Source organism: Dipteris shenzhenensis, chromosome 17 (genome assembly GCF_047967505.1).
Source record: "Dipteris shenzhenensis isolate YYH24624 ecotype China chromosome 17, Dip_SZ_1.0, whole genome shotgun sequence".
Taxonomy (NCBI): domain Eukaryota; kingdom Viridiplantae; phylum Streptophyta; class Polypodiopsida; order Gleicheniales; family Dipteridaceae; genus Dipteris; species Dipteris shenzhenensis.
In genome coordinates, this window is record NC_141612.1 from 15,188,526 (window position 1) to 15,204,520 (window position 15,995).

The 15,995-nt window shown below is 42.6% G+C and overlaps 2 protein-coding genes across 2 annotated transcripts; both read right to left on the reverse strand.

Moving 5' to 3' along the window:
* Positions 1 to 5,495: 5,495 nt before the first annotated feature.
* Positions 5,496 to 7,037, reverse strand: LOC147891730 (uncharacterized). Its single transcript, XM_087388498.1, has 5 exons — positions 6,931 to 7,037; positions 6,368 to 6,851; positions 6,218 to 6,278; positions 5,673 to 6,139; positions 5,496 to 5,589 (listed from the first exon to the last, which is right to left on the reverse strand). Exons 1-5 carry the CDS (start codon positions 7,016 to 7,018, stop codon positions 5,496 to 5,498), a joined length of 1,194 nt encoding a protein of 397 aa, XP_087244624.1. The 5' UTR covers positions 7,019 to 7,037.
* A 3-nt stretch (positions 7,038 to 7,040) lies between these two features.
* Positions 7,041 to 8,391, reverse strand: LOC147891731 (uncharacterized). Its single transcript, XM_087388499.1, has 5 exons — positions 8,323 to 8,391; positions 8,084 to 8,215; positions 7,521 to 7,999; positions 7,203 to 7,436; positions 7,041 to 7,116 (listed from the first exon to the last, which is right to left on the reverse strand). Exons 1-5 carry the CDS (start codon positions 8,332 to 8,334, stop codon positions 7,041 to 7,043), a joined length of 933 nt encoding a protein of 310 aa, XP_087244625.1. The 5' UTR covers positions 8,335 to 8,391.
* Between the last annotated feature and the right edge of the window lie 7,604 nt (positions 8,392 to 15,995).

Here is a 15,995-nt window from a genome sequence, read left to right on the forward strand (position 1 = left end):
TCTTTCTAGCCACTCTCCTTGTTGTGATTGTAATGTATTCGGGCCAATGACTATCAATTGCATCTATCACATATGAACATGTGGAATTCCTCTTTCTTCGCACACTCATAGGCTCTTTCATTGGTCTACTCGTATCGAGGGAGTGTATCCTAGCCTCCTCAAGCAATGTCTGTGTTAAAGAAACAAGCTTATTCCTATCCCTCTTACTAGATCCACTTCCATCAACAATGCGCTTTCAGAGGGTTTCCAAATTTGGTCCTATTCCCATATGTTTGCCAGACATGAAAGCATTGTAATGAGCACATTGAAGCACACTCATTCCCAAGTCTGTTGGACAAGCTTCATACAATGAGATATGTTTTGCATGGCCATGTGCTGCTCTCATGCTTGAGTGTTTTGTCTCCGAAAGATTTGTAGTTGGAACAAAAGTTGAATGTTCATCCTATTGCAAGAACATTCCCCCCCACTGGGAGACTCTAACATCCCACCAAGCTAACCATGTCTGCAGTGTTGGCAACTTGCTCTCTTTGACATGGGCCAGAGACCAATACAATGTCAATTGTCTATTGCACTGGTCAGTAGAAGCTATCATTGTTGCTGCCCTCCATTTTCGACACATAACTTTATGCTCTTCTGAAACTGAGGCTTTATGCACCTTTTTGTATGCTCAACCATGCTCATCTCCCAGTGGAAACCACATGTCCTTTCTCTACCCTCCATCACATTCTGAGGGCCCCCATTGTACATTGTACGGACAATAAGCCAATTTGCACCTGCACCATCTGCCATGAAGCCCCAAAATTCAGGTGCTTCAAATCCACTCTTCTCCATATGGTTGTTCAAAAGCTTCCAGAATTGAACTTGTGCAATTGTATTTTGTACCTTAAATTCACAAATTGCTATTGTTTGAAGTTCTCTTATGAAGGGGTCATATACATGAGCTCCCATTGATGACCATCCTTTTACTCGATGGACATGGTCAAAGTGAACCCATTGTGACTCAAGGCTTCCCTTGGGGGGCATGTGATTCCCATGCCAGAACCTAGACCAATGGTAGACAATTTAAAAATGTGTGGTTGCACATCATCTTGCAATTGCCCAGAAAACAAAATGCTTTGCAAATATGGGTACTTGCATCTCAATTTTAGATTCATTATTGAATCCAATCCTCCATCTCCTCCTCTAGCTTCACTTCTTGCACTCTGCACCACTCTTTGAAGCCTCCTCCTCTGTGTCATTAATGTGATGGTATCCAAAACCTCTTGAAATTGATGATCATCAAGTGTTTCCACATCAACCCCATCCTTTGCAAGCAACATATCCATCATCACATCTTTTGTCACTAACACCTCTATGTTTTTGCAAGAAGCATTTGCATTCATCCTAGCATGCATGGAAACAAGATCTTCTACCTGCATTTCCTTCATACGGCTTGTGTGCTTCTCTACAGGATGGTCATGAAAACCAACATGTATTGGACACCTAGTTGTCTTGTCTCTTTCATGTGGGAAGCAGTAATATATGGAAGCACTACATTCATAAACACACTCTGGGATTGCCAAACAATGTTTACACAGAATTGACCCCAATGCAGGATCAATTGGACTAGGCATAGGAGGTTTCCTAATCTTTCCCATCCACCACTGTGTATTATTTAACACTCCCATACGTTCAAGATAAGGGAAATTAACATTAAAGCACCTTAGGTATCCAAAACATCTACTCATTCTAGCAACACCATGAAAAAATTCTTATGAGCAAGTGGAATATTTTGTCCAAACATGCCCATGTGCATTTTGTTCCATGCCAGACATTGGTGAACCATTGGAACATTGGGGAAGCTCAAAGACAACGTACCCATCATAAGTTTGAGGCTTCCCTCTCTCCCACTATCTTCACATGGTATCAGAGACTTGTTCGTGGTAAGGAGCTCAAGAAAGCAAGCCAAGTTCGCGGTGTCCTGGTAAGAGGACCAGTGTTGCTTTCCTTTTCGAGTTTGGGAGCAAATCTCTACAGGTAACATAGCCGAAAGTGCAAGAGCGCACTGTTTCAGATTGAGATGTCCTTCGCGGTGTGGCGAGAGGGTAGTATATGCTGCGGGAGAGGGCAAAACCCTTGGTAACTTTATTTTTCTAATTCGAGGCCATTTTGGGGCCCCTTTTTGAAGGCGGAAGTTCTTTGCAGGCACTCAAAAAAAGGCCCCGTTTTTGCTGTGCGACCACTGCTTTGCTAGTCCGTGAAAAGTTCCTGCAAAAATTGCATCGTATGCTTGTGCGCAGAGGTATTGGGAGTTGCAAAATCATCCTTGTTGCCTGTTGATGCAAAATCGTCACTAGGAAGTGAATGTATGGTCAAATACCACTTTCGTCAGTTTTGCAGATCTGCCCGTGTGAGGCAAAAGCTGTGTTTTTTGCAGTGACAGAATATTTTGCAGTGTTCTGTAATGGCCTCTGACTCTCTTTCACAGATTGTCACTGAAAAGCTTGACAAGAACAACTTCCAGGCATGAAAGTTTAGAATGACGAATTTCCTTATGGGAAAAGGCTATTGGAAGTTCATTATAGGAAATGAAGAGGAACCAGTTCTTCCTAATGTTCCCAATCAACAGGAAATGCAGGCATTTAAATGATGCAATGAGAGAGCCAGAAAATTTATGTACTGGCTTTCTATCAGTATTTCAGATTCTATGATTGTGCATATTCAGGATGCAAGTACGCCAAAGGAGGCATGGGATACCTTGGCAAAAATGTACAGCACAAATACACAAGCCAGGAAAATGCAGCTCAAGCAGGAGTTGCACAATGTGCAGAGAGAAAATTTGAGCATCAATGACTACCACATGAAGGTGAAGAAAATTGCAGATGCACTTGCTTCCATTGGGTCACTAGTGGAAGATAATGATCTAGTTTTTGTAACCTTGAATGGTCTAGGAAAGTATTATGCACAGTTCCCGACATCCATTGCAGTCCGTGAAAAATTTCTTGATTTTGAGGAGTTGTTTGCTCTTCTAATTTCTGAAGAGCAGAGAAATGGGGGTGCATCTTCTTCAGGAGGAACTTCAAAAGAAACTGTCTTCTACTTAAATGCTGGAAGAGGTAGAGACAGAGGTAGAGGTAGAGGAGGCCGGATCTAGAGGCCGATCTGAAGGCCATAATAGTAATCAGAATATGTAGCAAACTCAAGAAAACCAGTCCTATGGAGGAGGACGTGGTAACTCTAGAGGCAGGGGGAGCCAAAGAGGCCGTGGTGGATGGCAGAGAGGCCAAAATGCAAACAGCAATGTTGAATGCTACTACTATGGTAAAATGGGTCATATGGCTAAAGACTGCTACAAAAAGCAGAATGACATTATGAATCAAAAATTACAGCAAGGCAATTATGCATCTTCTAGGAGACAGAGTGATGACAGAAATGAGCATCTATTTATGGTGCAGCACATGACCAATTCTGTGACAAGTGCAGAAGAACGAAATGATGTGTGGTATGTTGACTCAGGTGCGTCAAACCACATGATAAGTCATGCAATGGATGCAGGATGTAAGGAAAATGAAAAAACCAAGATTTGTGGAGACTGGTGATGATACTGCACATCTTATTGTGCAGATTGGTAAAATTCCTTTGTCTATGCAGGATGGGAAAAAGAAATACCTGTCTGATGTATTTCATGTCCCGAACATCACCAAGAACCTGGTTTCTATTGGTCAAATGGTTGAGCAGGGCTTGCAGGTCAGATTCAATCCTCATGGATGCTTTGTTGAGGATATGAAAAATAATGGTCGCTTGATAGCAAAAGGAAAGAAGAAGGGCAAGATGTTTACGCTGATGCGGACATGCCTGAATTGAGTGCAGCAATGTTTGCACATGGGACCGGTGTAGTTGCAGATATTGATATCTAGCATAAATGCATTGGTCATGTTAATGTTCAACGACTTAGATTGATGCAGGCCCAAAATATTGTTGTAGGATTGCCTAAATTCAAGGTTGCAGAAATGCATAAGGTTTGTGAAGCTTATCAATTTGGAAAACAGGCAAGGAAACCATTTCCTAGGCATGTTCAAGAGAGCAAGAAGCCATTGGAATTAATCCACTCTGATGTGTGGACTCCTAAAGCTGCATCTATTGGAGGCTGTCATTAGTTTGTCTCTTTTATTGATGACTACAGCAGAAAAGTTTGGGTGCATTTTATGAAAAAGAAAAGTGAAGTGTTTGGGCATTTCAAAGCTTTTAAAGCTATGGCTGAAAAAGAAACAGGCATGCAAATAAAATGTCTAAGGTCAGATGGAGGGGGAGAGTACCTCTCAAATGAGTTTGCAAGGTTCCTGCAGGAGCATGGCATAAAGCAGCAATATTCATGCAGTTATACCCCACAGCAAAATGGAATTGCAGAAAGGAAAAACAGGCATATTGAAGAGGTATCTCGAGCCATGCTAAATGAAAAAGATCTACCAGATTATTATTGGGCTAAAGCAGTTGCTACAGTAGTTTACATAATGAATAGGACTCCCACTGTAGCAATACATGGCATGACACCAGAGGAGATGGGTTTTACAGGTATCCGAGCAGAAAACCACGAGCAGAGAAGTCCGAGCGAGCCTTTTTGCAACATTTTTTAATGTATATTCATTCAAGGAATCATATTGAAACACTATTACGGTGGCATATGTTAAATACCAACTATATTTATTCAATTCTAACAATACAAACTTTCCATGTATAGTATTTAAAGAAAATGTTAAAACAGGTCAAGGTCATTTGCAACCCCCCTAGAATGATACATTATCTTTCGAAACATTCATATTTTTAAATTCATTATTCTTTTTCTCTATTCTCCTCACACCTAAAGTAGACTGTTTCTCTAAGTTGGCCACTCATGTATGTGATTCCATCCATGAACAAGGTTTGAGCATATTGCATAAAACTTTTACTAGATGTGGAAGTTTTGCCCAATATATTCCTAACCGAAAAAACATTAAATCCAGATCATGAATCCAGGATTCCACACTAAAAATTGTAACCCACAAGTGTAATTTAAATTTTGAATTTCAATGAACCAATCCAACCAATAAATGTACGTGTGCACTTCAACTTGCTTATCTATATGTAAGCCGCCAAGTGATTTTACAAACCACATGCAACAAGTTTACCAGATGCAAGTAATATAACAAGTAAGAGTGACAACGTATGAAGGAGAAGAAATGCATATCATAGAATCTTACATTAAATAATAATGTCAACCAACAAAATAGAAGCTCAAGATTGTTTCCAAAAGCCAAAACAATATGTACCTCCAATGTAGATTTTACTTGCGCATTAATAAACTAGAGTGCACCCAAAAAAAGTTTTTCAAACTATTGTCTCATACGCATAATGTCACAAAATTTCAGAAGCAAAATGATAGCCACAAATAAATATTGTGTATGTGAGATAGCACCAATGTCTAGTAGACCATAAAGTATAACCATGAACTAATTCTCATCGGCGGAGTCATCCACAAATCATCGTCTCCTCTTCTCCCTCAACTCATAGTTATATGATTTGTCGTTCCTTTCCATGTGCATGGCCATACTCTCTGCGTAAGTTGGTAATTCACTTCAAAATGAAACTCTTGAACTCCCTTACATGTGTAAATGAAAGGTATTCATTCAAAATAAAGAACAACATTTTATACTCACTAGTCCAATGGCACAGCAACATTGATTTCTTCCTCCTCAGCATCGACGTCCATGAGCATATGCTGCTGTGTAGACGATCCCACACCTGCATAAATAGCATCCACCACTCCTAGAAGTAGTCCAGCACATATCTCTGGGTCATTGTCTATTGCCAAGCAAGGGCGACCAGAGTGGAGTGCAGCCCTCAATCCTGGTCCTGTCCCTGCCCCCATCTCAAGAATGGAACCATTTGGAGGACACAACATCTCCAAGAACATAAGTATGAATGCAGGACTCTTCTCAAGAGATCCACGCCATGCACCTCCCTTCCCAACTCTTTTGGAATGATGGACAAAAGGCAAGTAATGTGGAAGCAAGTTGCCATCTAAACTCATCCTCATCATGGAGGCCACACCCTTTGCGGATTGCATGTTAAATGTGGGTCTTTGTCCTATCCTCCTCATAGCCATAGCATGGAAAACATAAGACTATTCAAAAAAGCATGAGTCAATTTCTATGTGATTTATGATACAGAAGTAGAAGCAAACATACATATGAAGACTCACCTTCACACCAATCCCAAGTGTGTCTGAACTGCCTTGAGGTTCCATGCTTTGTACGATCCATCTGCTTGAAACAAAACAATGTGTACCAGAATCAGACCCTAGCCTATAACCTGCAAGACTTCATGAAGTGTTCAACACAAATAAATTTACCTGCAAGCCACCTCCATTTTTAATCTTACTGCATAGCGCTCCACAGTAGGCAGAGTAGATGGGGAACAGAAAACCAATGTCCACCCATTGTCATCCATCACAGCTGCAGCAACGGCCAAGGAAGAGGAGATATGATCTTCTGTGATAACATTCCAAGGTGGAACCTCTCCTTTATCACCTGTAGCATACCCTGTGGGAAGATCCACAATGCAACAGTCCACACTCCATGTGCATTGTTTAGAGTTTCGTTTCTTCCCTTGTTGGTGTAGAAGTGCAAAAAAATCGCGTAATTCTTGATATCCATCTGCAAGCTGTGATTGCACTATCTCTTTGCCCAATTTGATATAGTCAAACTCCCATACCCTTACCCAACTCCTAGGTGTGAGGGGATGTTTCCAACGTGGTAGAAAAGACAGTGGAACCCAAATAAATTCAATGGAGAAAGGCTTTCTCACTATCCCAGAGTCATCAACTTCCGGAGTATCTGCAAACATAATGCATATCAAATGATAATACTAGACTAAAAGAAATTTGAAAACCTCAACAAAGATTTTGCAGCTTACCATCTCCATCCAAGTCGGTATTCTTTCTTCTCCCTGGTTTTGCAGGATCAGGATTCCCTATATTTTCCTTTTGTTTCTCCACCAACATCTTTTGTTGCTCCTCCAGATTTTTACAGATTTTTACGCTGCTCCTCCGTCATGTCTCCAGAGGATCCAGAATCATATTTACACTGACCTTTCGAATGCCTTATCAAGAAACCCATGGAGCAAGTCAATCACAAAAAACTAGTTAAGAACAAGAGGCACATAAATAACCAACATGAGAAATATACCTCTCTAGCATTAATGCCTCCTCCTCCACACACTTTCCACTACTCATCTCTATCCACCATGGACAATGCTTTCTCTCCCACTCTGAAAGCCTTATAGTTCCTTTTGCAGTCATGTCCTCACGAAAGACTTTATGTGTGTACATGCAATATGTAGGAGGATTGAGCACTGTCCATGCCTTGCAAATAGATGGAATGGTCTGTATCTTTTTTGTTTCTAGCAAATGAAGAATAAACCTATTCAAAACCCAGGCAGTTGAAAGCATAAGAACACTATGAAATAGAAATTCAAGAATAAGGCAATGAAAGATGAATGTTTACCTATAAACAACTCTTCTGCTTGCATTCACAAGGTCAACCTGTTTTGCAGGCACAGTAGCCACAAACATGAAGGATGCAAAAGGCTCATACAAATCACTCCGATGTCTTGCCACAATATCCTCAAAATATTCGCATAGTGTAGGATGCTCTGGCAACTCCAAAGGAGAAACACCAACAAAGGAAGCCTGAACCTGTGACAATAACCTATGACACTCTTCAAGAACTTGGTCCATAAAAACTTCCTTTGCAAGCCACCCAATGAAGGCATGGTCACTTGATGGCATTCCATAACTATTCTTCAAATTCAAATCAGACCCAAGTAAAGATAATAATGAAAGCTGCCTAGCCTTGCTGCAAGAAGCAATGGCCACTTGATACAACTTGTCTAGTGTAATTTTAGCAGTTGTGTCTTCATATGGCAAGGACCATAGTTTGTGAAACCAATCTTTGCCATGTGCAGGATTTATTCTTGACAAAATCTGTGAAAACCACACAAAAGAAATTCAGCGTGACATTTGAAAGCAATACATAGTAATACTAGACAAAGGAAAATGCACACTCACCCTATGCACCTTTCTCCTGTATGTTTGAGTGACTGTTCTTTTAATACCAGCTATTTTAACAACTCTTTCATCTTTATCCAATCCAGGAGGCAGCTTCTTACAAGCTACTTCAAAATCAGATTTCCACTTGCCCTACAAAAGCAAGTATGCAGCAAAGCTATAATTCAAACTATATAAAGGAAGTGATGAAGTAAAAGCAGAAAGAAAGAAAGCATGAGGTAAAAAGTATAAGAACTCACAGCATAAACCATGCGACCAAGAATGGCCTGTGTGAGGGGATACCAAACCCTTCTTCCTTGACCAATCTCCTTTTGCCCGTACAACCTCAATATTTTTCTTTTCTTCTTCCGTGAAATCCTCTAGAAATACTTGTGCATCACAACTAACAAGTGTACTTGTATGATACAAGTAATCTTTAAGATTTGTTGTGACAATTGCCTCCTCATTCAATCTGGACAATGGAATCTATTTTAGCATTAAAGTTGAAAATAGAAATGTGTTCTTGAAACAACTAGTGGAAGAAAGAAAGATGATACTCACAAGTTAAACCTTTGTAAAGCTGCAATCAACCTCAACTCATTGTCGGGCTCCGGAGCTATAATATGTGCATGAATCCTGATATGCCTTGCCTTGTTATTAACAAAGACCTCCCCAATGCTCTCCATCCATGAGGCAGTTCGATGGTTTCCCTCCCACACATATAACATCTTGCAGGACAAGAATTCCCATGCAGGAGTCTGTTGAAGCTCATGCTCAAACTCATCATTCACAGCATGCCAATGCTTATCCCATGAAGCTCTTATCTCATCGTCCACCTCTTTAGTTGTCCCATCAGACATCCCAACTGAAATAATAAAGGACCCCTTTGTAGGGACATATCCCTCCATCTCAAATGCTCTCTTGAGAATGGAGAGGTCATTCCTAAGTTGTCTCACCTTAGGGTTAATAAGTAATCTACACAAAGGGATACGGGGAGGTACCATTTCTCTATTGACAGTTATGGACTCAAGAAAATCACTTCCAACATTACTATCCATTGATTCAGGGACAAATTCATCACCTTCCGTATCAACCTTAGCCTTTCCACTATCCTTCTTGCTAGCAGACTCTTTCTCCACCGACATCTCTTCAACCTCCTCTACATTTGGAGATTTGGCTTGTGTGTCAGCAGATGTGGGGGATGGTGTTGTTGGTGCTTGCTCTTTCTTTTTTGCAGTCTTTTTCTTCTTACCAGCAGCCTGTCCACCTATTGGAGATTTTCTCTTTCCTGACCTAGTCATGACTTCTAGCCTACATAAAAGAAAATTGGATACTTGATCTCAGGCACCATTCATTTTTTATTGTACTTTGAGGAAAAGCACGCCATTGAATGAACAGTGAATCAAAGAATGCAACTGACCAAAAGAGAAATACCTGGTGATCTTGGAGCTTGGGCTGATACCATAAACAATTCAGTTTCCAATATTCCAACCAACACTCTGGAAAGAGAGATTCAAGAAAGTCATGACTATGTATTGACATAGGAGCGTAAGAACATCAAAGAGCAACCATAGTGTGAGAAAGAACTAATGCACAATCCCCCTATTCCACCCAAATTGAAATTACAAAAGGAGAAAATCCTAAGGAACCACCCCTTCACATTGGTGTTTTGCCTATGTGAGGTCAGGCGAACACAAGCCTTCTGCTTCACCAGAAGTGTATACTACAGTTGGTGCAGCACCCAAAAATTCCTTCAGAAGCTATGGAATGTCTATACATTTGCAAAATATACGTCTTCCTGCTATTGGAAGACCAGTGCAAACAATCTCAAACAATAATGAAAACCATGCAGGAGAGCTCTATCATGAGCAATTCTCATATCAGGTTATTGTTAAAATGGATTGCCCTTTGTATGATTATGTATCTAGTATTCCCACTATCCACAATGCTATGAACAAATGGTTTGTATCATACCCAAATCGTTCAACGACATAACCCCTTAAAGATCCTAATCTCGATTATATTACAAACCCCGGCCTCTAACAAACTTGTGAAGGGGCATTGGACAGTCTGAGCTGGCCTGAGAAAATGTTGAGGGAATGAATCTTTTGAGCTAGGAAAACCCAAGTTTGAGCGCATGTTAGTTGTCAAAATTAATAGTGAAGCAAACATTAGCATGGCAGACCTTTCCAATCCCCTTAGAAGTGTTCGTCAATTAGATTTGTTAAATAGATCTTCAAGGTCATTGAGACCTCAGGCAATGGATTTTGCAAAGGTAGTGCTTACTTGCAAAGGTAAGCTTGGAAGTTTCTGGATAGACGTAAGGAAGTTTGAAGGAATTCCTTCAGACCCACATCTCTGATGGATCAAGAAAAGCAGCAGCGTGCCCGGCAATCAAACCCAAGTCTGTGATGGATCCAAAAAAGCAGCAAAGAGTATCTCAATGAGAGCAACAACAAAGAGGGAGAAGAAAAGAAACCAAGAGCCTCCGATCCCGATGTTTTAATCCATTCCACCAACAGCCAAACTTAAGCACTAAGGCACAACGATCGTGTGTGCAATACAGGAAATTACGCCAGATAATTACGTACCATTGCTGTGACATCATCTTTTGTGCTCGTCCGCTCCCATTTGGACGAGGAGATGACGAAGTCTGGCGTGGGAGACACCGGATTGGGACACGTCTGGGGAATTATAAGGCGTGATGAAGCTCAAAACATGGAGAGAGCTGTGGGAGGAGCACGGAACTGCGGGAATGTGGAAGCAAAAGGAGGAAGAAAAGGGAGGATTGAAGGAGGAAGCAAAGGGAGGATTGAAGGAGGCAGCAAAGGCCGGAGAGGAGGTGAAGTTCGAGGAAGAAGGTGAGGGGAAGATGTGAAGAAGAAGACGAAGAAGAAGAAGACAAAGAGCAAGGGAGAAAGATCAGACTGAGCGAAGAAGGGGCAAAAGACAAACAAGAAGAAGAAGAAGAAGTCCGAAGATGAAAACAGAGAGCGCATTGAACTCGTCATCTAGTTACTCTCGCTAACAAGAATCGAAGAGGATGGCCACATCTCCCCCTATTCCGTTGGCGGAATAGGGGGAGATGCATGCCAAACTCCTTTGAGGATGAAGCACACGAGAGACTAGGTACGAGGTGGTAGACCTTAACGCTTAGAATTGTTATAGAATTGGCTGTCGGAAATCGCCATACGGGGGTCGCACCCGATGCATATTTCAGAGGTAAGAGGTAAGAGCTAAAACGAAGTCCCGGAAGCGCAAAACATTCCAATTGACAAAAACGACGATCCAGAGACACACCTGATCGGCTATTCTCAACTGTTCGAGAGGTTTGAATGCCTGCATTTGCACGAAGTGAAGCTCGCTACCCTGATCACCATCGAATGGCAAATTGGAAGGGAGGAGGCGGAAAAGCCTGAGTTGACTCAATTGTGCAATGGGATTCTACACGCCTTCTTCTCTTCTACAAATTCACCCCTTCACCCTGCACCTTCTCAGTCTAGTTCCGGTTTGCTCTTCTCCTCTCCTGTCTTTAATGGCTTCATAGCAACACCAGCTCGCTTGTCCTGCACCCTTCAAGGCCTTCAAAGCCCCCTGCTCAACGTCTCTCATCCAGCATTTCCTTCTCTCAGTAGAGCTTATCCCTTGCCCTCCTGCTTCCTCACAGCCTTTCAACCATGACTACTGCCTCTCCCCCTGCTGCTTCCCCGACCAACGGTAGCCCTGTCGGAATTGAAACCACCGCGAACCCAGTTTTACCTCCTGCTCAGACTCGCCTTGTCTACTCTTCTGTGTCCCCTCAAGATAACGATTCTCATGCTGTCATCTATCGCTACCCTTTGCAAGACGACGCGGACCTCACCAAAGCCATCCAGTGTGAAAATGTGCTGGATTTCTTCTATCCTGGTGCTTTGGGGAAATCCAAAGCGGATCTCGTGTGGTTACAGCAGCGAATGGACTTATTCCTCCTCGCCTTTGAAGCTGTCCAGCAACTGCCTGCGAGCGATAAGTGGTCCTTCTACCAAATTGTAGGTATTCATGGTCTGCCTCACGTCCCCTACGATGGCGCGATCCGCGAGTCTGGTCTTTGATAAAGTTGGGTTCGTCTTTGAACTACTTACGAACGGCAATGTAAGTCTCGGTGGGAGCTGCGTGAATGGGGACTAGGCGAGGAAGTTTGGCGGAAGAGCGAGGGGAGCGAGACGGATGGGAGACGGAAAATGATGCGGCGTCGTGAGGAAGACCTAAGAAGGAAGAGAAGGCGGGTGAGGGGGAGTGATGGGAAGAAGAGAAAGCAGGAGAATTATGGAGAGGGGAAGCTCGAAATCCACTAGAATCCGCCCAAACTCCTATTCATAAGCTTCTGTCCCGCAGCTACTTTGGCGCAAAGATCAAGGGGGGAAGGACACCATTCAACGGGCCTTTCTCGACGACGACTCTCGAATTCACTAGTTTTGAGAAATCCGAACGAATTCACGAGCTAAGGACAAACTTCCTCATAGCGACATACTCCGCCTGCGCACCTTTATGGAAATCTACTGTAAGCTTCTCCATCTCAGCTTGTATGATAGATCGCTCAGATACAACTTCCTCTTCAGATACAACTTCCAAAAGCTTCGCTCTATTCAAGTCAGGGTCATCAAAATCGAGCTTTCCGCGTTGAATTGGGAGGTCGTTGCTGAGGATAAGAAAATCACCACCGCGTTGAATTCGGAAGTCGTTGTCGATGTACTTCCATTCAGGATGCTTGCCCATACGGATGCATGCATCTCCCCCTATTCCGCCGGCGGAATAGGGGGAGAAGCATGCCGAACTCCCTATCCTGCTAGATGCCAAACTCCCTATCCTTGTTCTCACCTCCCCCCCAACAGCTTCTGCTCCCCCACCCTCTTCATCCACTTTCGCAAACTCCTCTCAGTTTCCACCTTGCCCAGCTCAAACTCGTCCCCAGTCATTACACCGCTCTGCAACCAGACCGCCATCGTCATAGCTCTGCGGATCAAGATAATGTCGTTGATGCTGCTGCTGATTTCCATCGCAATGCTGGAATCCGAGCGTCAAAGACACGCCATTGCTTCTCGCAACAACACCACAACCATACCTCGAAGCTCCCTCCAATCCTCAGCAAAGTGAAAAGTTAGGGGTGGATATAGAGAGAAGACGATGTTTTGGTGAGGACATTTGTTTCTCAGCACTTTTGTTTGGTTGCCGTTGTACGGGAAGCAATGGTAGCTTCCGACAGGGCAGTGGAGGAGTCCGGCTGCTTGCGAGTTTCTTCCTTTTCCTACAAAATGTCAGCGAAAGTACCCATAGAATCAGAACCTGCATTTTCAGTTCTCCCGAATATAGCTTTCCACCTTTGTTCGAGGTGAAGCGGTGGGGAGAGGACGGAAAAGAAGAAGGCTGGCAAGCTGTAGGCTCCCTTCGCCGCACCAACTCCCGCATCCAAGACCTACAATTAATAGGCGTGGTGTTGTCTTGGAAGAATTCGGATTGATCAGGCCTCACAGTGCAGCTTGGAATGCCTTCGATTGCATTCAATAGAGCATCGCACTAGCAACTCGCAACTCTCACAGGGTCGAGTTTGGCATGCATCTCCCCCTATTCCGCTAGCGGAATAGGGGGTAATGCATGCCAAACTCCTTGGAACTTAGTGGAGTTTGGCATGCATCTCAATCACCTTTCTCTTCCTCCCCCACCTTCTTCACTCCATCTCCATTTCTCTTTTTCTCACCTCCCCTGATTCTCAAGCCCTCGTATCTTAATTAGAACAAATTCACGCGAGAGATCCCAGCAACGTTGGGAAATCTTTCGGCTTTGACATCATATCTGATGCTTTCCTTGAATAACCTCACGGGACACATACCCCTATTCCGCCGGCGGAATAGGGGGAGATGCATGCCAAACTCCCTGGAACTTAGTGACTCCTCAAAGGAGTTTGGCATGCATCTCCCCCTATTCCGCTGGCGGAATAGGGGGGGAGATGCATGATCAGGAAGATGATTCACCTCCTTAGATTAATCACAAGATGTGAGAGAGAAACGCAAAGGAAGGGGATGGAGAGATCTGACAGCAAAAGCCATAGCTCTGCTGTGCTAGAGTCGTAGATTCTAGCTCCACAGAGGCCTCATCCTTTCAGTGACTTAAAGAAGATCATCCAAGTAGATCATCTTTCTCCTCTGTTGGATGAATCCAACGAGATCATCTTTCTCCTTTGTTGGATGTCACAAGCACCGTTAGCCCGCCACCCTCCTAAACATCAAAAGAAAGTGCTCGTTCAGATAATCCGAAAAACACAGAAAAACAATGCCGAGACGACTCACATGATGACAAGGAAGGAGACGATGCAGAGAGCCCTGCGTTCAAGCTCTTTGTAAGCTCTTTGTCCCGGAGCCTCACAGTTAGAGCTTTCCTAGCAGCCTCTCCTTGTAAGCGCTTCCCACCTCCCCTCTCAGTTATGAGCTTTTCATAGTAGTCTCTCTATGAATCATCATGCCCTCAACTCTACTTGGCAATCTTTCATGAAGCAAAGTGGAGGTGAGCTTACAAGATCTGAGGACAAGATCTGAAGCACGGGCCAAAAGTAGAAGCAGTTCACGAACCAAAGCCTACGAGAGGACCATCAACGGTAGGCCAAAGAGGTTCTTACACACAACGCTGTTTTGTGGACAGTGCAAACATTTTGGACAGGGCTGATTTTGCTCATAAAATGGATGGCTAGAGTTTGATGAGAGTGCAGAGCTGCACTCAGAGACCGTTTGCTGTAGTAGAAGACCACTTGTCATAGCTTTGGAGTGATGACATCGACTGGTAGAGGGCGAGTAAATGCATGTCCACTCCATCATATGTACAAAAATGGGAGTTTCTCGAGGTTGATGGTTTCAAATCCACTACTCGAGCATGGACATTGTAGTCACATGCATGATTGGAACGTTATCTTTCTCACTTTGAAAAATGATTTATACCAAATTTTATAATTGTCTTAGATTAATTATCAATGCAAATGAATTTCATATTTTTTTTTCATAATTTGAAATAAAACATTTATGATATCAAAATATAATATTTAAACAAAAACAACTCAAGCCATACACTAAGTTTTGAGTTAATTTTATTTCAATGCAAAGTTGATAGATTTAAAAAATAACATTTTCTATATCATTAGCTAAATATTCCTTAGTAGTTATGCAGATGTATGTGATCAATCTTTCACATTGTCATCTATCTTTTGCAAAACATGCATTATAATATGTTTTTCAATCACCCCCTTAAAATTTAGAAGAATACATTCATGTAAAAGTATATCCCATCCTTTCATTGGTGGCACACACTTTTCAAGATCGCGTTACTATATCACTACTCCACCACCTTTCACTACCCCACCACCTTTCATGGCATTTATAACTATACCAACATCTTTCATGAGTGCCATGCAATTTAAGAATTGTCATCATACTGAATCACTACTCTAGCACTTGCCTCCAAGTTTTATAGCTCTGTTCGCACCTGCCTCCACATAGCATTTGAGGTGCGTGCTTCACGTTCAATACTACCTCGACCACTTACTTTTGTGAGCTGTAGTCATTCTTATTCTTTTGCTTTGGCACCAATGAACTTCCCTGGCATGTGAGGTATCTCCACCTTCAAAAACTTTCCCTTCCTTTTTTGGCATTATTCATGGGGCATCGGATGTTAGATACTTCCTGACTTCTACAGTCTACAACAATTGCTTTCACAGATTTTGAAGCTTCTTCTGTAAAAGAAAAAGCATTTATCCTTGTTCGAAAGCTTTCTTATGGAAATGGAGAGTAGTGCTTTGCTTCATGACGAGAATGGCGTTTTGTTACTACAAAAGGTTGCTCAAAATGGTGTGTGCATGCTTGAGGAGAATGAAATAGTTTCGGTCTTCAGTTTGATTTCTTCTACCATCAGC